The sequence below is a fragment of the Beta vulgaris genome, chromosome 2 (assembly GCF_026745355.1).
Source record: "Beta vulgaris subsp. vulgaris cultivar EL10 chromosome 2, EL10.2, whole genome shotgun sequence".
Classification (NCBI taxonomy): Eukaryota; Viridiplantae; Streptophyta; class Magnoliopsida; order Caryophyllales; family Amaranthaceae; genus Beta; species Beta vulgaris.
This window is the reverse complement of record NC_079203.1, coordinates 43,709,197-43,731,578: the sequence shown is the minus strand read 5'-3', so window position 1 is coordinate 43,731,578 and position 22,382 is coordinate 43,709,197. Positions and strand designations below refer to the sequence as shown.

The 22,382-nt window shown below is 32.1% G+C and overlaps 1 protein-coding gene across 1 annotated transcript; it reads right to left on the bottom strand.

Moving 5' to 3' along the window:
* Nucleotides 1-2,272: 2,272 nt before the first annotated feature.
* On the bottom strand, nt 2,273-12,095 carry LOC104886428 (vacuolar-processing enzyme gamma-isozyme). Its single transcript, XM_048639161.2, has 9 exons — nt 11,845-12,095; nt 11,578-11,742; nt 11,299-11,455; nt 10,974-11,059; nt 10,579-10,778; nt 10,331-10,379; nt 7,807-8,016; nt 5,571-5,777; nt 2,273-2,465 (listed from the first exon to the last, which is right to left on the bottom strand). The coding sequence occupies exons 1-9, from the start codon at nt 12,034-12,036 to the stop codon at nt 2,319-2,321; spliced, it is 1,413 nt and encodes a 470-aa protein (XP_048495118.1). The 5' UTR covers nt 12,037-12,095; the 3' UTR covers nt 2,273-2,318.
* Nucleotides 12,096-22,382: the final 10,287 nt, after the last annotated feature.

Sequence of the window (22,382 nt, the reverse complement as noted above, 5' to 3'; positions counted from 1 at the left end):
ACTACATAGACCATTATGCAGACCACTACTTGTTAATCCACTAACTACTTATTAGCCATTAGTACTAACTATTAGGAAAACTATTTGACTAGTTTTGGAGCATAATCCAACATGAATGTTATTCCCGCTTTAATTTCCTTGCTTCCAAGTATTGGAGAATACTCCAACTCAGCAAATTCCAGCTCAGCAAATCAGTTTAAATTAATTACTTTATTTATTAAGTTTGTTATATCAATTAGTTTGTCATACGAGTTGGTTGTTATAACCACCTGCCTGAGCTTCTTGTAAGTAGTGTATATATAAACTACAATCTTTTCTCTACTTAGATGATTCAATTCATTATGTACAAATGTTTTAGATTGATAATAAAGTTTTTCAAAATTCTTCTCTCCTATTTCTCTGGATTGTTGTAGCTTACAACAATTAACATGGTATTAGAGCTAATTGAAGCTCACTAAACATCATTTCCGCATAAACAAATTGAAGATTCTGGAAGATCCTGTGAAGAAATTTCAGGTTTTATGATCTGAAATTCTCAACCTCCATTTCTTGATTCTTTGATTCTTCTGCTAGAATCAATAAGTAAAACTCTGCAATCTCTTAACTGAAACTGTTGTGTTAATCGAAATTCTTAGTTGAAATCACTGCAACAAGTTGTTGTGATATTCTTAACTTTTAGAATTTCAATTCTGATTAATTTGATCTTGCTCATTAATCTGATCTTGTTCAAATTTGTTTGTTGCTTGAACTCATAAATTTCATCATCTGTTTTTTTTAAATCTTGTTTCTTCTGTCATTTATCAATTGAGATAAGTGAAATTCCACACTAAAATTCCAATTAATCTGCGAATTTTCTTCTTGATCAAAATGCCTCAAACAAACGATAATTCTGAAAATATACTTCCACCTAACCAAAGTCCTTCTAGCATTTACTATACACATCCTTCTGATTCAAATTTAGCTCTAATTGTTTCTGTTAAATTCAATGGTGATGGATATAATGACTGGAGAAGGTCAATGATGATCACATTATCTGCTAGGAACAAACTGCAATTTGTTGATGGCACTTTAGTAATACCTAATAAATGGATTCTTGATACCAGGGCATCACATCATGTTACTTGCAATCTCACGTGCCTTACTCATGTGATCGACTTCGATTGATGCTTGTCCGGTTGGCTTACTTGACTGTTCTAGTGTCGTTGCTACTATGGAGGATCGTGTGACTCTCACCCGGGGCCTTACTCTTCATCATGTTTTATATGTCCCTCGCCTTAATTGCAATTTAATTTGGGTGCCACAAATGATTGATGAATCTAATTGTCACGTTTAATTCACTTCTTCTTTGAGTGCTATACAAAACCAACTTTCGGGGACCCTGATTGGAGCATGTAAGCGGCATGATGGACTCTATTTTTTCGTAGTATTCCCATGGTTTAGGCAGTGACAATCCCCGGTTTATCTGAGTTTGAGCTGTGGCATCCGCGATTGGGTCATCCGTTTGATCGGGTTTTCAAGTTAGTTTATGCTATTAGTTCTAGATTAGTTCTTTTTATGATTTAGCATTTTTTTTCACTATTTTTTATTCCTTTTAATGAGTACTTTATTAATATTCAATCATTGTAATTTTTACAGATATGTAATAAAAGATATTTAAGTTCTAATAAGTGCATTGACAAACACACACAATTAAAGTAAGAAATATAAAAAGATAGAGAGAGATTAAAAGATAAGATATTATAAGATATTTAAAGAACAAATAGCAAGAAATCATAAGTTATCATAAAAATTTAGGGCTTAGGACGAAATAAAATTTTCTATTTCACAATGGGAGTCACTTATTTTATTGGTTTTTTTTCTTTAATGAAGAGTCTTTAATTTTTTTTAAAAGTTAAAATAAATATGGTCCATCTATTTTATTCAAATAAGTCTAAATACATAATAGTCACCAAATTACAATATGTGGTATAAAATAGTACACAAATTGAAGGAAATTTTTTTTTGGTTAATTTAGGACGTACATGTGAATGATTGTCAAAACCCAGTTTTCATTTGATAATCGATAATGCGAAGGATAGTTGATATTGGCTAACACAAAAATCACATGACCTAATGTGGGAAGCTTTAACAGCTTTATATAATAATTTTACACTTGTTCATTGCTTGCAAATTGCAATAAAGTAGAAACTAGAAACAAAGCTTAGTTTGCGCATACTATATATGGACATTCTTACACATGCGCTTCTATAGTGCATATTGTTAATATCCCACGGTCCATCATGTATCTCACATAGGAAGCTAAGGCTTATGCGCACTTCTTAATTGAAGTTGTTCCCACACAATTGTGATGCTACTTTAGCCAATTGAGCTTGTTGCACCCCAGCATTGCACATGTTTGCAAATGCCCGCATATGTTTCTTTCCATAGGTGGAGAGTGGTTCACAATGTGTCTTATAAGTGTCAACCTACATGAAGTATTTTTTAACACTACATTAGTATTCGAAAACAGAAAAAAAAAATCAGGCATAAAATTGGTTGCATATTATGGTCAGTAACTTTTCTTGAAGCAACATCTTTTTCTTTTTATAGGTCAAAGCTAACTTTCCTGCTTTTTATAAAATAATATCGTCAGATGCATAACATCAATGAGAAACTTTTCGATGCTATAATTTTAAATAGATATAAATTCATCAAATTTTGATTGGAATAATAGTATACTCATATGATAATTAATTTTTCTATTTATAGTCTAATTTATCCAATTAAATCCAAATGCATAAAATAGACTCTTTATATCATGTTTTTTTCTTACTTTGATATTGGTAAGTTATCAAGTGATGTGAGTTAGTGGTGAGGACAATTATAATCAAATGTGTTGGGTTTGATGGCCCAAATTTCTTAGGCACAAAAGCCCAACAAAGATATATTCTCATCATGAAAGATCATGATTGATCTAGAAATCACTTTGGGATTATGTCGGCAAAATGAAATGCCTTGGTAATGGAGAGTTCTAGAGAAATCATGATATTTGTACATCACATTTGACAACCTTCATCACCGACATACCACACATATATATAGAGGGATGTTGGGCATTTTATGATTCATCCACAAAATCCAAGAAGCCACATATACAATAGCCTTCCTAAATTCCCTCCTTGTATATTAATCCACCTATTTTATTAATCCACTATCCCTCTTTGTAATACTCTCAAGTGAGTTCCTACTATAGTGAGAGTTTTATTGTATACTCACCCTAATAATATTTAGGGTTCTTGTACTCTCCTATTTTCATATAGTGGATTTTGGGTACTCGTCGTCCGTGGGTTTTTTGCCTCTATTTGAGGATTTTTTCCACGTTAAATTGTGTGTTCATCTTTTACTACTTTTCTTGCCACATATTTCCAACTCTATTTATTTATCTCAATCTCTACATCTTTAATTTGTTTCCGCTACGCACTCACAACCCTAACAAAATGTGTTGCTTCTGTCTAAAAATAGAGAAAACCAAACAAACATACTTCCCAAAAATGAAAGTAAGAACAAGGAAAAGAAAGAGCACTCACACTACTACAAAACATGATAGATGTTAATGAAGTATTGGTCTACACTCTACAGTATGCACAACTACAAAGCATTATAGATGTGAATATTGCATATGCTAATGAAGTATTAGTGTACACTACTCCTAGAAATTACTAATTTTAGTATATCTATTGAAAAATTTATATAGAAGCATAAAAACGATGAGGTGGCTATTTCACAGATCAATTGTATGAAATATGTATGTCCTCCATTGTCAAATTTATTTACTAGGATGATAATAATATAAAAAATGAAATTTGAATCATGACGATATGTATCAAAGAAACTACGTAAATTTAGTATATCTACTGATAGCTAGTTTTACATATCCACCTACAAGAGATGGGTAATCAAACAAAGTTGAATCATGAATCAGGATCGATGATGATATTTTATATATCAATCAAAAAATCTATATGAGCATCTTTTCCTCATCACTTGATCACTTCTCGTGTTTCATTTTCATGCAAAAGGTCAAACCTTAGGGCTTAGGCCTTTTGTATTACATGGTTTTACCAATTATTGCAAGTGGCTAACATTGTTAAAGGTCACTGTGCCCATCATCGAATCAAATTACTTATTCAACATTTTGGGCCGTGGAAAATTAATCATGTCTACCGCGAAAGAAATTTAGCAGCTAACTGGATAGCTAGTATAAGAATAGGACACCTCTTATATATTATTTTATGTATATCATTACTTGTAATAACCCATTACTCCTATCAATTCTTCAAAGTAATAAATGTATGTTCTTCTTGAAAGGAGGGCTTCCTGATGTTATCTTCATCTTATCTATTCAAACAAAATTCTTGCAATATTTTATTTGTTTACTTTTAAACAGGCTTCAAAATAACATGTATGTATTAAGTTATTTTATCTTGCAAATCCCTTCGTCTTATTTTACTTGTTACATGTTCAATTGATGTATCTTTTAATTGCTACTTTTTCTTTCTTTTGTAATTATAACCTACTAAAAAATATGAATGTTTTCCTATAATTTTCTCATCTTTCTATCTATATATATATTTCCCAAATATCCCCCAGTTATAGTTTTCACCACAATTTTTCTCCTTTTCTAATATTGTGAACAATAAAGATTCAGGAAGCAGGTTTATGCATCTTGTGTGATAGCAATGGTATACCATGTATGGTGGACAAGAAATGATGCTTTCTGGAACAATAAAGTTCATACAGTAGCAAGTGTCTGTAATAGAATCCAATTAAATGTAATTGATAGATGCTATTGTAGTTACAGTAAGAGAAAAAGTCAGAAAGATAGAGAGTGGATTAGAGAAATATCCAATGAAGTGTGTAAGTAAGCTGTAATTTGTTTGCTAGGAAGCTTGCTTTTAGCCTACTTGGCTTGTAGCAGCTTTGTTTGGTTGTAATGTTTGTGGTGGTTAATATATTGATCTAGCTTACTTACCAAAAAAAAAAAAAATATTGTGAACAGAGCAATATATAAAATGGAGGAAGTATAACATTAAATCAAATAATGCACACTATGAGCTTGTCATTTCACAAGTTATGTTGGCACTCTTCTAAACGTTCTAATATACATGTTCATGATCTCACTTAAAAATATTAACAATGTGTAGATACTAGTAATCAAACACATTACCTTTGAAGTGAAATGTGATAGTTTAACCACCAGTCCACTAAAATCTCAATGATTAATGTTTCAAAGTAAAATATAATAAAGTCGTATAATGATATGTAACTATATTAAGGTAATAATATTCTCCTACCACAGTTCTATTGAAATTGTTATTATTATCCCCAATTCTTTAAAATTTCATTTAAAACAAAATATCATGTCATAACGTCTTACGAAATAAATTTAATTAAAAAATTATGAATAATAGTATGTTTGACAATTGTAACTGACTTCATACATCGCTTGGGCCAAAACACTAGTATTTTTCTTTAAACAACGCAATAGACGAGATATTTAACCAAAAAACGATAGAGAAGTTCATATATACCAGTGTTTTGAAACAATCCCAATCGTCCACGACTGGTCGTCCCGCTGATCGAACAGTTTTAATCATCTGAGTGCCATTATCATCACCAAAAACAGCTTTTCCAATCTCTTCAAAGGTAGAGTCTACCTTCTCCCTATGAGATATTGCATCTTTCAACTCCGTTTCATATTGTTTTCTCTTAACAGAACCTTCTGGAGCTCTCAAAACCTGTTTTTCATAATTATAAGGAAGAAATTATTTGAACGGCTGCCTCAAAATCGGACTTTAGACCGACCATTTGCCAATTTTGTGATAGATAATAGATTTAAAAGTTCTCTAAATTTGTCATTTATGTTATCTTTTGATATATAACCTATGCATGTTTAGATGATATTTACATTTATTCTCTATCACTTTGGAAAATAAAAGTGGTACCATTTATGACGATTCTCATACCAATCAGGCAATCAATAACATATTCCACCAAAATTCCACCAACATAATCATAAATCCTATAAAACTTTACTAGCCCGTTTGATCGTCGTTAACAAATTGTAATAATGAAAATGAAGTGTGATATTGTAAGAGAAGACCCTTAAAATCTCCAATGGAAGGTAATTTCAACTCTCAAGTTTGTGTTTTTTCTCTATGGGGAAGGAATCTCACCTATACAATTTTATTTTGTTCAACTTATTTTAATTTATTTCAGAAACAAAAAAGATAAGATAAGATCATATAAGATAAGATACGATAGAATAAGATGTTATGCAACACAATAAACTATTAAGATGGGATAAGATAAGATAAGTTAGAATTAAACGTATACTAAGCTTGTGTATTTTTTTTTCTTTAAGGGAAATCAATTTTCATTATCACTCATGAACACCTAACATAAGGCTAAATTAACATTACCATGAGAATGAACAATGATTTCTTCACAAATTTAGATACAAATTCATTCCATTATCACCATTTATAATCAACTCTCAAACGGGTTGTACGCGCGCCTACTTGCAAGAACCTTGTTTTGTGAAAATATAGAACAACGTAGGTTAACTAATAATTATAAATCGTGTTTTTTGGTTTAGTAAAAGTGGGAAACATGTTAATTAGCCAAATTAGCTATATGAGCAATGTTATCATTATGGCAAATTAGCAACTATATATTTATCTAGTTGTTCTTTTTAGATACTAGAGCACCTTTTTTTTATGTTGAATTACGTCAAAGATCCTTTCAAAAAAAAAAAAGAATTATGTCAAAGATAATCACTTTATCAATAATTGTATAACAGATAAATTAAAAACACTTCATATGGATTCCTGGGCTATGTGTCTAGCTTCTAGCATTAAAGCAACACATGTCAGATGTCACAATAGAGTTTCATTAAAGATAACACTTTTTGAATTATTATTTTTTAATAGGTAAGAAGAAATATTATAGACAACGCTCGCACATGATTAATAATAATAAATTAATAATAATAATAAATAATAAAAAAATAAAAAAATAAATAATAATGATAATAAAAATATAAAAAAATAAATAGATAAATAATAATAAATAATAAAAGTAATTATTATTGTTATTATTATTAATAATAATAACAATAACGATAATAACAATAATAATAAAAATAAAAATGTTATTTCAAGAAAGGATAAGTGAGACCTTGGGGTGGGATGAAGAATGGATATAGAAGAGTTTGGAAGTGAGGATAGAGTAAAAGAAATCATTCAATTTGACAAAACAAATAACAAGTAAGGAAATTATACTCTTTACTTGATTTCTTTACTCGATCCTGAAAACTTTTAACCAAACACTTCTTAATACAAAGCCGTTTTAGCTTAAAGTTATTTAATTTCGAAGAAAATATACTCCTCCGCTTTTATTTATTTGCTACATTTTGGTTTACACAATAATTTAGGAGATGTTATTTTCATTCTTTTTTAGTGTACTTTTTGATCCCTTTAGCATTAAATAGGGTGGGAAAAGGGAAAAAAGTAGTATTTTTTGGTGAAAAAAGAAGTGAAACAAATATAATACTATTACTTTTTGGTGGGTCAAGTCTCCTAATAAGTAAATGTAGCAAATAAAAAAAAAGCAACCCTTTTTGGAAAATATAGCAAACAAATAAAAGCAGAGGGAGTATCAAATTAGGACATTATATAAAATCTAAAATATACTACTATTTTCTTGTGCAAAAGACAAGAGTTACTTATCAATTTATCATGCATGCAAAAGGATAGATAGACAAACCTTTCGTCTTAAATAGAGAATGTCAGCTTCATGTTGTTCAACAGCAGCTATTGGCTTGTGGCTGCCCTTTCCCCCTTTATTTTGAAGTTTATCAGCCGAATTAGCGGCAGAGCCCAAATACAGTGACAGAGGGTCCGTATTGAAATTCATATCTCCATATTCCATGACGTGTGATCCACGATCTCCTCCAGCTGCGGTCCGTGTCTTTACCTGTGTATATTGTTTTAGATTAAAATAAATTTAGTGAGACGGAATTTGTTTTATTTTGGCCTCAAATAGAAAACACTTTAAAGAGAAGAATGATCCTACTGGATCAATACTTCTCATAAATCAGTCAATCCAGGTATACAGAGTTTATACTAAGAAGTAAGGAGATATAAATGAAATTCTACTTCGAAACACAAGTAGGTAGTGGGGTTCAAACTTGTGACCTCAAAGTCACAAGGTGAATTCCCCGACCACCTTCTCCACCAAGCAATCTTGGTTAATGAGAAATGGAAGTGCCAAAAATATGGTCAGATACAATTTTTTATCATAAAACCAAATGCATGGTAAATATGGTCCACCTAAGACCTTTTTTAATGCTCATTGCTCATTTGAATCCTCCAAATGAGCAAATGAGTAAAACAAAGTCTTGGTTATATCATGTACACCCAAATATATAATTAATGATTGTTCTCTAGAGTGGAAGATAAACGAAAAAATAACAAGATAAAGTAAAGAAACAAATGGAAAATAAGGTACTTGATAGAGTATAAATCTATTCCTGGGGCCTCAACCATCAGTTTAAACTTTTGGTTTAGTTGGTCCTTTGACAAGGTATCAAGAGCCGCCAGCGTGACAAAAAGGTCACATGTTCGAATCTCATCCACCCCTCCTTTCTCAGTGGAATATTTAGCGTCAGGTACGAGAGAGACCAGTAGTGCTGCATCCACAATTCAAGCCTAAAGGGCTCTTGCGTGAGGGGCATGATAGAGTATAAATTTATTCCTAGGGCTCAACCATGAGCTTAAAATTTTGATTGAGTTGATCCTTTAACAATACTTCTTTCTATATTGGAGGATAATTTCTATTATCGGGAGAATTGTTTTTTACTCTCTCACAAATCAAAGGTAAAAATACAAAATAATAAAAGTAGTTTTCTCGAAATAATTTGATTCCAACCAAACAAATTAAAAAATCAGTAGTTCTTACAGTTGTCCAATTTATAGGAGCAACATTTTCTTCGTCCTAATTGGAAGGTCTTTAAATTTGTACAGTAACACCCTTTGTACATTTGATGGAGATCATAGTTACATCTATCTTCTAGATTAACCATGTTTGGAGAAGTATTTTATTTACCTCAAATGATATAGTATTAACGTACATATTTTAGATACTAAAATGATTAGTAATATTTGAAGAGTGCTTAAAATAAAATTTCACTTCGTTAAATAATTTAAATGATAAGTTAAAATATTTATCTTTTCAAAATCAAGTAATTGAAATTTTAGAATATCTTTTTAAAATCTTGACAACATCAAATTTTGTCAAAATAATTTATCAGCTTAAGCAACTACTTTTGCCAAACATTTAAGTTAATAAGCTACCTTATCAGTTCCAGCATCTTATCAATTTCAGCTTTATTTTATTAGTTTTAGTTAACTTATTGATTGTAATTTATGTTCATCTAGTATTGCTAAGCAGAACCATTATATCCATTTTCATAGATAATTTAAAATTTATTTCTACTTATTGGATTTGATCCTCCTCATTAAAGTCTACTCCTTAAGTAAGTCGCTTTTTTGTTTCCAAATATAAATGATTGTTGTAATGAACCATTTTATTGTTCTATGTATGTGTTATGGGCATAATATAATAAGGATTTTTTAACCACCTATACCACAGGGCACAGGTTAAGAGCATCAGAATTTCTATGTAAGATAGCAATATACAAAAAGCGTGCATTTGAATGACATGCAATAAATGACATAATGACTTGAGATTTAAGTCATTGTTTGTATAGTCTATGTCATTTTTGTTGAAATCTATGCCATTATGCACGTTACACGTACAATAAATTTTGATGTAACATGTTACACTCATGACGCACTCTATTTATTATCTCCAAATAAAATTTTGTTGCATTATATTTTCTTTTAATGAAATCTTGAAATTATTAACCAGTATATAGTACAGGTTAGAAAAACAATGACATAAGTTAGAAAAGTCCTTCTAATGCCGTGAAATGAAGCTAATCATATACTACCTCTGTTTTTATTTAGTTGCAACGTTTTGACTTTCACGCTTACCAATGTACAATTTCAAATTGTTTTATCTCTAATTGTATATAAGTAAAAATTATAAAAATTCGATATTATGAAAGCTTACATCGAAACGAATCAAACAAGACCCCACATGACTATATTTTATTTAACATATAAATCAATAAATGTGGTCAAATAAGAGAACATGAATAGTGCAATTTGTCAAACGTTGCAACTAAAAGAGAACGGAGGTAGTAATAAATATTCCAAATTCTTACCACTTGATATTGTTGTGCTAACGTCTCAGAGTCGGCATTATGTATCTCACTGTTCAACGTTGAAAAAATAGGACAGCAAACAAATCAGTCAATAATACATTCTCTTCCTTTCATTGTCATAACACTCAAATGCAAGTTGTTAGAGATAATGACTATTTATAGAAACCCGTTAGTTAAAAAATATAAGAAAAAGGGTTATAATTTAAAAACGTAAACTAATTTTTGAAAAAAATAATAAAAATACGTACATGTCCTCCATCCAAGCAACACTATACAAGTCACCCAAACAGGTATCAAATTCAGAAGGAGTCCTCGGATCGATGCCTGGGCAATAAACTGACCAACTACTTTCAGAAGGATTTGATGCAGTTGTTACGTATATATTCCAATCTTCGGGCAGCAGACCCGCAAATAGACTACCAGCTTCACATGCTTCTACATATATTACCTACACATTTGTAAACAATAAACTTGCCAAAATTATACATTGAATTATATACACACACTGACACACACATTTACATACGACCGTTGCAAGCATGCCAAGCAAAGCCCCGAGGTTTGTGACTTGCCACACGCGAAAATATAAGGGTTAATTTCAATAACAAACAACCTTGGTACAACATATATATGGAGAGCTTACCATGCTTTTGTATGTTCCCATAAGGTGCTTTTTCTCCAAGGTGTTGATTAAATCATTCGCATATAGATCATCGTGATTGGGCATAGCTTTTTGTCACAAGAGTAATTTTCCGATGATATAGAGGTTAGTTCAACATACTTAATTAGTAAAAATAAGTTAATTCCTCCTTTGCGAAATACTTTTTATACTTATTACGGTACACAATTATAAAAAAAAAAAAAAAAAATTTTGATAGTACAAGAGAAAAGAAAAAGAAAGTGTCAATAGCATTTTGATATATAAGTACTTAAGGAAGTAATCATATATGTAAAAAAAAGTTACTTACTTAGTACACCAGGACTACCATGGTCAGAGTAGTAAATAAAAATTCGATCATTTGGGCCACTATCGACAACTTTACCACTACCTCCTTCTATAGCATCTCTATTTCCAAGTATGGCAGCTAAAAGATTGAGAGTTGTCAAACTGTCACCCGTATAATCCTACATGAGGAAGATAATACCGTATGAACAACTCAAAGTAATCAAGAAGCTAAGAATATATAGATTCAACCTACCAATAACTTATACTATAATGTAAATAAGAAGTGCATGTTAAACCGTACCTTGGGAACTCCGTTGTAAACATCTCCTCCTTCTGGGTTATTTATGATAATCCCTTCTCTTGGATTTTCTTCGTTATAAGCAATGTCATCATACATGAAAACAATTATATTTTCATCTTTGAGACCACCTCTTTTCAATATTTGGTAAGCATGGCATATATCAGCCTGTCAAAAAATTGAGAAAAAAGAAATGAACTAAGTTTTCTTTGTTGTCACGTCGAAAAAAACCTTTATTTGAACTAAATGATAAAAGACGATGAACGATACCTGATGTCTATAATTACCAAAACCCTTCGAACCAGCCACAAGTACAGCCCATTTTGTTCCTTCATCAGCGGAAGATTTTGACGTAGCTCCGAAAGCTGCTGTAAATGTTTCTTGTGTTAAACGGCTCTCAGCAAGTTGAGTGAGTAATGCCAAGAGCATGAATAAGATAGGAGAGTAGTGGTAGGAAGCCATAAGGAGAACTTTTGATTGTAAATGTAGTGATTTGTGATACCGGTACTTTGGGATGACAAAGTGGAGTATTTATAGCGCTTATATTGCAATCTCCATCAGCAATAGTAAGCGTATTATTGATGAGTTAATGTCACATTGCATGGAAGATTCCAATTATATTACCGCTCGTTCTTTTGAATTGAAAGAAATTGGACTAAATTGAAATAAATTAAATTGAACATTATTATTATTATTATTATTATTATTTAATAATATCAATACAAATTATAATTATTTTTATTAATATAGTAGGTAAAAAGAATAGTAACAGTAATAATAATAAAAAAAATTATTATTATTATGAAAATAATATTAATAATAATAATAATAACAATACGAATAATAATAATAATAATAATAATAATAATAATAATAATAATAATAATAATAATAATAATAATAATAATAATAATAATATTGACAATAATAGTACGTACTAATAGTAATAATAATAGTAATATTACTATTAAAAATAAAAATAAAATACGTTGGTCAAACTACATCTAACTTTAGTGGAATTCATCGAGTTGGAATCTTCTAGAATACGGAGGTAGTTGGAATCAAGAAATGGGGCAATTTATTCTTGGTACGAGGAAGTAATTCCAAGAAAAATGATAATTTTACAATAGCTTTTTAAGAAGAAGGGTATCATAATATTTTAATCTGAGCCACACATTTGTACACTTCAGCGGTATATTATTTATGGCTAGATACTATGGACTAAGTCAAATACAATAGATTCATGTTGTCTACTTGTATTTAGAGCAATTTTGACTTTTCAAAATTAGTTACATACAATTTTCTAATTATACTCCATAAGTTCTGAAACTAATATTTTTTATATTAAATTTGATATGATACACGAAAATATCAATTATAATTTTTGAAATGAAATCTCATAATGTAATAAGTTTGTTAATAATCGATGAAAAAATATGATAATTTTCCTCAACAATATTACCATTCTATGCAAATAAAATTATAATTAAAATTTTCTTTCATCTCTTTTATGACCATCTTCTTCAATAGTATTATCAACCTATGGTAAAATAAATTATTTTACGAAAAAAATAATTAATAATTAAAATAAAGTTTTCCAAAAATTACAATTTTTTTGCATATGTTGATAATATCTTTGTAGTATATTGTAATATTTATATTTATTATATTTATATTGACTGTATATCCATTGTATTAATACAATATTTGTTCTCTTTTCTCCCTCCTTTACACATTTTCCTCCATAGCCACCACCACCCCACCCCTACTTCACCCCCACCACTGCAGCCCAACCCTAACCCTACAACCCCCATCCCCACCCCCACCCACAACCCCAACCCCAACCTTCGTCTACGCCCACCCCCACCGCCCCAACTCAACATTCGTCTTTACCCAACCCCGCCAGCCCTTCCTCCTTCTCCCCTATCCCCTAACCCCGTTGCCCCTTCTCCCCTGCCCCCATTGCCCTTCCCCTCTCTCCTCTCACTTCGTCGATGTAGTGCACCACCCTCGCCCCCCTCTCCTCTCACTGCATCGATGCGCACCTTCCCCGCCCCTTTCCCTTCCCACTTCGCTCTTGCCTCGTCACCCTTCCCCCCACTCCTCTCCCTTCGTTTCTGTCCACCTTAGCACGCTTTTCCAGTAGACCTTACCTCTTCTTATTCCTTCTTTTTCTCCCTCCTATGAAATTTAATAAAAAAAATTGTTTATTTAAAACCTGTAAAATGGTATAAAAATACAAAAAATTCTAAAATTTTCGAGGTAAAAAAATTTCTAAAATTTTAATATTTTTGAAAATTACAAAATTATTTTGAATACGTATGTGTATATTAGGAATATAGAGTATATGAGTATGTTTATAGTAACTAGTCATAACTCATAAATGTAATCCGCTGACTGGGACAAATTCATGACTCAAAAAATTAATTTCTTATGGTAGCCTTATTTTTCAAGAAGGCTACTATAAAAGCATCCCATGAAAAAGGGGCTTAATCAAGGCAATGAAAATGGCACCCAAAATGAAGTGGAGGAACCCAATGCACAACGAAAAATATAGCCGCCATAATTAGAGGCGTCAAGACTCTAACTATAAATAGAAGATCATCTATCATCTACAAAATAAAAGCATTAAACAAGCACATCAACTTCATATCTAGTAGTTTCTTTAGTTTCTCAATTTAGTTTAGCTTAGACTAGTCTAGGAGTACTGTGTTAGTTTACTCCTAAGGTTCGACACTTTGTTGTAGTTTTAAATCGTAATGAAGGTACTATCTAAATAATGAGGAACTACTATCTTTTGTGCTTTAAGTTTGTGTGAGCATTATTTCTTTAATTGCTATTTAGCCCTACTAAGAGTAGATTCATATTTACATTTATTTCCCCTCTATTTTAGTGTAATCTTTTATTTATGTATTACTCATATGTTAGCTAGCAGTCCCTAAGTGTTGGGTAAGATGTAGAGATTAGTGAGGAAGAAGCTTGATAGCTTGTGACAACTCCCAACAGTTACCCACAAGGTTTAGTACGTCGAAACCCATACCTGCAACATTGATGAGGCTTTATATACTACTACCTCTGTTTTTATTTAGTTGCAACATTTTGACTTTCACGCTTGCCAATGTACAATTTCAAATCGTTTTATCTCTAATTGTATGTAAGTAAAAATTAAAAATTTGATATTATGAAAACTTACATCGAAACGAATCAAACAAGACCCCACATGACTATATTTTGTTTAACATATAAATCAATAAATGTGGTCAAATAAGAGAACATGAATAGTGCAATTTGTCAAACGTTGCAACTAAAAAAAACGGAGGTAGTATGTGACTACATAGCCCATGACATTCATCGACAAGTCGCAGGTGGCTGCTCGTGCTTGCAGGTTTAAGATCTGATGGGGGATTCGTCGAGGCTTAATTTCATAATTTCTTGTTTAATTTGGAGACTTTATTTAACTAGGTTTTATAATTGTTTCCTAGTATAAATATGTTAAAGCCATTTATTATTTTAGTGTGCATGAAGTGAAACTATTATTCTTAGCTCTAGAGAATCGTAGAGAAAGGTTAGAGAGTTTAGAGAGTTTAAGAATTCTCCTTGTATCATCATCTCATATTCAAAGTACTAGTGTAGTGTTCGTAATTTTCTTCCTATTCAAAGGTTTCCACGTTCAATCTTGTATTTTTTATTGCTTTAATTTCTTTTTTCCTCCATATGTAATACTTCGATTGCTCGATTTGTTACCGCATACGGTACATATTCCAAACAAGTGGTATCAGAGCTCGGTTGAATGATTTTGCAGCTACATCTTGTTGAATAGATATAGTGGATGACGGGAGGGTAAGGAACGTTAAAGTCGATGGTAAGGATTTCGGTTTCTAGAGGATGCAAATTGTATATTATCTGTACCTGAAGACCTTTACCAACCTCTGTCTGAAAAGAAGCTTGCTGCAATGAAAGATGAAGATTAGGGCAAGGTTGGATCGGAAAGCACTGGGTGTGGTTTGGTTGACATTGGAAATGAGTGTTGCTTTAATATCAAGGATGTGAAAACAACCGTGGAGTTGATCAATTTCATACATGTATGAGAAAGCCTTCTACTGTGAATCAGGCATATATCTAATGCCTCGTTTGTTTGAACTTGAGATGATTGATGGTAAATCTATTGATGAATTTCTTAAATAAATTTAGTAATCTATGAAAATTACCTTAGATGATGACGTAAAAGCTTTTAATTCAGTTGTATTCTTTATCCAAAGAGTGGGATATTGTTGTTGCTACTATTATTAATTCTACAGGGAAGGAAGCACTAAAGTTGGATGATGTAAGGGATAAGGTGTTGAGTGAGAGTCCTCAGCGTAAGGATTCTGGGAAGTCATCCACTGGAGCATACAACATTGAGGCGGTCGAGAGAGGAGACAACATGGGAGATCTTAAAGCCAATGCAAGCAGAAAGAGTAGTGAGAGAATCGGTAAGGCAAAAGTGGAGTGTTCGGAATGCAGCGAGAAATGTCACTATAGAAGACAATGTCAAAATTCTAAAGACACTAACAAGGAGAAGACAAAGAAAGAGGATTAGAATAGCGATGAAGAGAATGATGCTTCTATGAACTCTGTAACGAAGTATGTTTTTTATGCTTTTGTGGTAAGCACTACAGAGAGCTCCGCTAGTTGATCAGCATGGATCTTCGAATCGAGTTCTTCGTTTTATTCTTGGCCCTCAAAAGAAGTTGTTTCAAAATCTGAAATATCATAAACTTGAAAAAGTGTATCTTGCAGATAATAGTCTGTTACATGTGAGTGCAAAACTTGCAAATGGGGACATGTTCGAGTTGAAAGATGTCAAATTTATCCCTGATGTAAAGAAAAATTTGATATCAATTAGTTAACTTGACAAGTCCGGCTACAAGGCAGTGTTTGAGGGTTTGGTTCCTGAAAAATTGCTACGGGTGTTGAGGTGCAAGCAACAGAACAATGTATGTACACCATGGGAAACACATAAAAGCTAGTTAAGGAAGGGATGCAAAAGACTTCACAAAAAGTATGTATACAGTATGTATTGTGGAAAAAAACTGTGGTGATAAAGTCGGTGTCTAGTGAATAAGTTTCAGCAGCCTAGAGAGATTATTAGTAATGTTCATTATTGCGCGTGTTAAGGCAAAAGCTGTAATTGTTTTTGTTTCTGTTTATTAGTTAGTTTTGTTGGAGTATTTGTGTTTGTAATGACTTTCTTTGGTAAAATACAGATTTATTTACCAATAAAAAATTAATAATAATAATAATAATAATAATAATAATAATAATAATAATAATAATAATAATAATAATAATAATAATAATAATAATAATAATAAGTTTCCATGCGTACAATGACTTTAATAGTGGAGTCTACTCAGACAATATAAGCAATCTCGCACTGGTGGAAATTTGTTAAGTGGGGGACCAAAGTCAAGTCTTTATTGTTTACTATGGTTGACTGGAATAAGACGACCTTGAAACTTAAAGACAGTTTTAATTACGGCAAGCTAAGGAAAGGAAGTACGATTATTAGACTTGTTAGCCTTAAGAAGAAGTCAAGAAGATCATTGATGAGAAAACCATCTGCAATATATATGGTCCACACGCAAATGAAGCATAATCTTCGGAGTAGACCACACACCTTTTTATTGTCTTTAGCTCTCCCATGTTCATTCAACAAAGTAAACAGAACTATAGCGAACATACGTCCTGTCTCTTGCTTGCTTCCAGGGAATTTATTAATGTGAGTAATTTACAAAATTAGGGTACTATTACATAGGCGAGCTAATTTATTTGGTAATATTTTTGGAAAAATCAAATTAAAGATAACGTTGGTGTAAAACTTAATTTACACAAATATATTAATAAGCGTGCGTGACAATGTATATACGTCAAACGTCACGTGTCATCTCTGTTACTCCACTAGAATTGTCCAATGTGTACATAAGTCATGTCAATTAACAATAGTAAATTTAGATTGCAACAATATTTGAACCCATGACCTCTTGCTATTATAGCATAATACAATTACCATCTCAACCAACTTTTAATCATGCTTTAAGTGTCCACATTATTATATTTGTACATTTTAAATGTTGAGTTTTCCTTAATATATTTTAATGGGAATGAAAATATGCATATCAAGTTCGGAAAACAATACCAACCAGGAGTAACGTCCGGACTCAAATACTAGTTATTACATAATAAAGCGATTGCGTTTTTCGGTAGCTAAATTAGCCATGTCTTGACTGTAATATTGTTCGAATCTTTCATAGTTAATGATATTGCATGGTATATATCACCGCAATTATTTTGTCTCTAATCAAAAAAAAAAAAAAAGGATAATATGAGTTGCGCGCTTACTAGCAAAGAGGCTTGAATGAGAGCACTACGGTACTTTGGCGAGAGAGTATGTATCTTGTTCGAAATACTCAAGAAATTAAGTAAATTAAAGCTCCAAAGGTAGAACTTTTTTTAAAATTAAAATCAATTCATTGATTCAAATTCATAAAACATTTACCATAGAAGTCAAAACTAATAAATACATATGAAAATAAAATAAGAACAATTCTAATATGACAAAACCACGATCATTGAGGTGATCGAACACTTTTGAAAACCCTCGTTTTCACATTGCTGTCTGATACACCCTTCTACAAGTAGGTTTGTCGGTCTTTTATTTTTGATATAGAGATGGATTTAATTCAAGTGATTATTAACAAAATACAAACATCTATTGAAACCTCGCACAAATTTCGATCAACAAATCAACCTCTTGAATTACACAAAAAAATAAAATAAAGTCACCTAACTTTCACATGGGGAGAGAAAAACCTAATATATGTGTAGATATAACTCAATATATATGGTCAGAAAAATTTTCTACTAGTGAAAGACTGAACTTTATTAAAAACAATAATATAAAAACTAGTAACAAAGTAAAAGGAAAAAAAAGAGGGCTTAACATCACCTAAAAAAATAATGATAGGCCCTAGGTTGAAAATTAGAATTTTGTGAAAAAGGAGAGGATGCGGATTAGTTCTTGAATCAAGATTACTCAAAAGATAGAACTTAGGAGAAGTATACTTTAAAAAAAAAAAAAAAATTAAGAAACCATATGCGATCCTAGCATATGGGAAATGCTCCAACAAGCTGGTTTATTTGGTAGGCGCCAATGCTATTTGACACTGCCTAAAATGATGCTCCAAATTAATTTTTTACTGAATGTTCAAAAACTATATGAATTTATTTCTCCTCCATATTTTTTTTGACAGGATATTTCTCCTCCATATTACTCATACCAATCTACTAAAAAAAATTTTATTTTCTTACTCTTAATGGTTAGACTAACTTTTGGGATCATCAAATTCTCTCTCCTACTATTTACCATTCCCCACTATATTTTCTCTTTCCTTATTAATTTAATTCATCCCAAATTTTCACCACATTACCAATTTTGGAGTAATTAAGATACACTAATGATGAATTGTTATAATATTTTAATTTTTTTATTTGTATTACAACTAATTATTTATGTTAATCGAAGTTATTTTCAAACCTTCTTCAAATTATATGAACACAAAAATTAAGTATAAGAAAATTATTTCATTTAATCAAACATTAACACATAGATGTTCAATGAAAAAGAGGTGTATGAAAAATATATGAAAATACCTCAATATTGGAATCTATTTATAGAGAAGAGAAAAATATAGCTGTTGGTAAAGTTTTTTTTATTTAATTTATAATTATGAAATATGACCATTATTTAAAAAAAGATAAAAAAAGCATGAACAATTTTTTCACAATCTCAACTGTTCATCACAATCAATTGCCAACTATTAGATCCAAGACACAAGTCCCATGAACCAATAATGTTTTGCCACTTGTCACACCCAAGTGATACTTTTTAGAAAAAAAAATTCTAAACGTATCATCACTATAAACTGGGCAAACGCATCTCTCCTCCCTTTTTTTTTTCTCTCTCTTCATTGTTTACTATTTTTGTAGCCTCTCTCTCTCCTCATGGACTGTCAGTGGACTAACCGCTGGTGACACTCTAAAATCTACGACGGTCCCTAATTCATCAATTATGATTAAAGATTAATGAATCCTTCTATTTCCTTAAGGAAAAAACTGATCAAGAGCTTTATTTTTATTTTTTTGTTTTAAAGAGTGCTTATCTGATCAAGCTTATTGATTGGGTGTGTAAGTTAGTGATTTAGGAGCAAAGCAATATGCAAGGAGTAGAAGAATTCTGTGAACAATGCACTCAATCTTACCAAATTATTTGCACGTTTGAAATACGCCACAAAAGAGTTCCACAACCCTTCTTCATTGGTCCCCTCTAATGTTTCCTTCGTCTTCACCGGCCATTTGGGGTCTTTGACTTAAGGCGTAACAATTGGGTCTTCAATAAGAAAAATATTCCATCAGCTATCCTTCTTTAAAATTCCTATTAGGCCACCAACGAATGTTTCTACTCCAAGAACCAACTTAAGGTGGGGAAGGTCTCCAACACCCCGTCCAACTTTACTTGGACCCTTCCTCCCAAACACCTTCTAAAACTCAACATTGGTGGCTTTTAAATGCCTTATTTAAGAAGTTGAACTCAAAGGTTGTAAGTAAAAAAAAAAATTATGAGGTTGTTTTTCGTAAAATGAACGTTTTAAAAAGATTTTTTTTGACAAATTTTCCTAATAAATATTTACGGACATAAATACAATTATTTTTAAAATTATGAAGTTGAACTCAAATTTTTTGATAATGGTAACTGACAAAAGGTATTGACGGACATAAATACAATTATTTCTCATTCAGTATTCACCCCCTTATCAGCTGACTCCTACTATCATTGGCGGGCCTTGCAGGGACATTAGGGGAAACTATACATAAAATAGTCCCCACCACTTAAACCTCTTAAACGCCTTATCTAATCTTACCTTCTTATCCTCCGTCAAAACCTTCTCCAACTTCACTATTGGCTCTAATGTATAATGGGACAACCATAACAAAGTCAATGCCTTGTACGACTGTCGAAATGATCTTACTCTCGAAGCATGTCACGATTGAATTGAGGTTGCCTCTAAAAAGATTTTACAATGCTGTTCCTCGAAGGAGGGCCTTTTTCTCTACTAGGTGGTATTAGTGTTATCTAGTCAGGGCCTTACATGTGATTTTTTCTCTGTTTACCCTTCATAACTCGTCGTGATTAGAAGCGTAATACCACTATGAAATTAACACTATATTTGGATATAGTCTTTTTTTTGATATTTCAGAAAACGTAATAAATTACAAGTTTGTAAAAAAGAAGTTGTTGCTACTACAAAGGCTGGCGAGCTCGTGAGCTTGTTAGACCCTGTCAGAAGAAACTTTTGTTACCTTACACCAAGCAAAAACCTTTAGCCATATCTTACCTGCTTGTAAGTCAAGAAGCGAACTAGGTTTACAAAGTCTGTTTGAATAGTGACTTGTCGGATTTGTTGTTGCCTAACCCACTCAACAGCTTGCAAACAAGCTCTAGCTTCCATTAAAAGTGCTGAGTGTCCATGCGAAATCGTCCCTTGGCCCTTCCGTTGCATGCTAGTTGGGTGCATAATCACCCAAGCGGCACATCCTAAATTGGTCTTTTTCTGCCAAGAATCGTCTGTCTAAATTGTAATCTGAACCTCGCCATGTAGTTGGCGACCTATATTGGCCACCACGAATCCTGGAGGAGTGTTTGGGGAAGGAAAAGCTTCCTGTGTCATTCCGGATTCCCTATATACTCCATAACATGCCTATAATTAGGTTGACAGCCTCCCGCATGACCATCTTCCTTTCGAAAGTATAGGACGTAGTTAATAAGCCATTCATTAAATGGAATGTGTATTGCATTCAGTGGCGGAGCCACGTAGTAACAAGGGGTAGCACGTGCTACCCCTGCTTTTTTTTAAAAAAAAAAAATTCAAAAAATCGGAAAAAATCGCAAAAAGATAAGGAGCGCGTTTCATTTGGAAATTTCACTCTCTCAACTCCTCAAACTCAGTCTCTCTCTCTCTCAAATCTCAAACTCTCAACTCCCGTTCTCGGTGTTGACGTGCTGTGTCGTCGGAAAATTGAGACTCGCCAGTCGCCAGTCGTCGGAGTAGTCAGTCTTGGTCGTCGTCTCGTCGGAGAAAATGGTAAGTTTGTTGTTCCGCGAATTATAATCTAGATCTAGCCCTAAATTTGAGTTTCCTCTTAACTTTGGTTCTTAAATCTTAATCCCCTCTTAACTTTGGTCGTCGTCTCGTCGGAAAATTTGAGTAGTCAGTCTTAACTTTCTTTCTCTTTCTTCTCGGCAGTCGGCTCTCCGGCCAGAAATAGTTTTCTCACTTAAATTGGTCGGCGACGGCGAGAGTGACGGCGACAGTAGCGACATAGTTGCACTTCGGCGTTCCGAGATCCGGCGTTCAGCCACTGCATTCAGGTAACTTTCTATCTCTTTCCTCTAAAATTGTTATATGGCAGTTTTTTTATTATTTTAGGCTGAATTTCAGAATTTTTGGAAATTGTGGTATGTGGATTTGTGGAATTAGTAGTTTGTGGATTGTTCATTGTTGTGGAATTTGATTGTTCATTGTTGTGGAATTTGGGTTGAAATTTTGATTGTGACTTGTGAGGTTGAATTTTGATTGATTATTGTCGTTTTTTTCATTGTTAGTTACTAGTTAGGCTGAATTTGTGGAAGTGTGATTGTTAATTGGGTTGAATTTGTGGAAATTTGTTAGTGATATATGATATATCATATGGAGTTGAAATTGGGAATT

Excerpts from the sequence above, each read along its gene's own strand:
- LOC104886428 (XM_048639161.2), bottom strand. The coding sequence starts at position 12,036 with ATGGCTTCCTACCACTACTCTCCTATCTTATTCATGCTCTTGGCATTA. Across the intron at positions 8,017-10,330 it reads TAGCACAACAATATCAAGTG|GTAAAGACACGGACCGCAGC; the intron begins GTAAGAATTTGG and ends CAATATACACAG. Across the intron at positions 2,466-5,570 it reads GGGATTGTTTCAAAACACTG|GTTGACACTTATAAGACACA; the intron begins GTATATATGAAC and ends TACTTCATGTAG.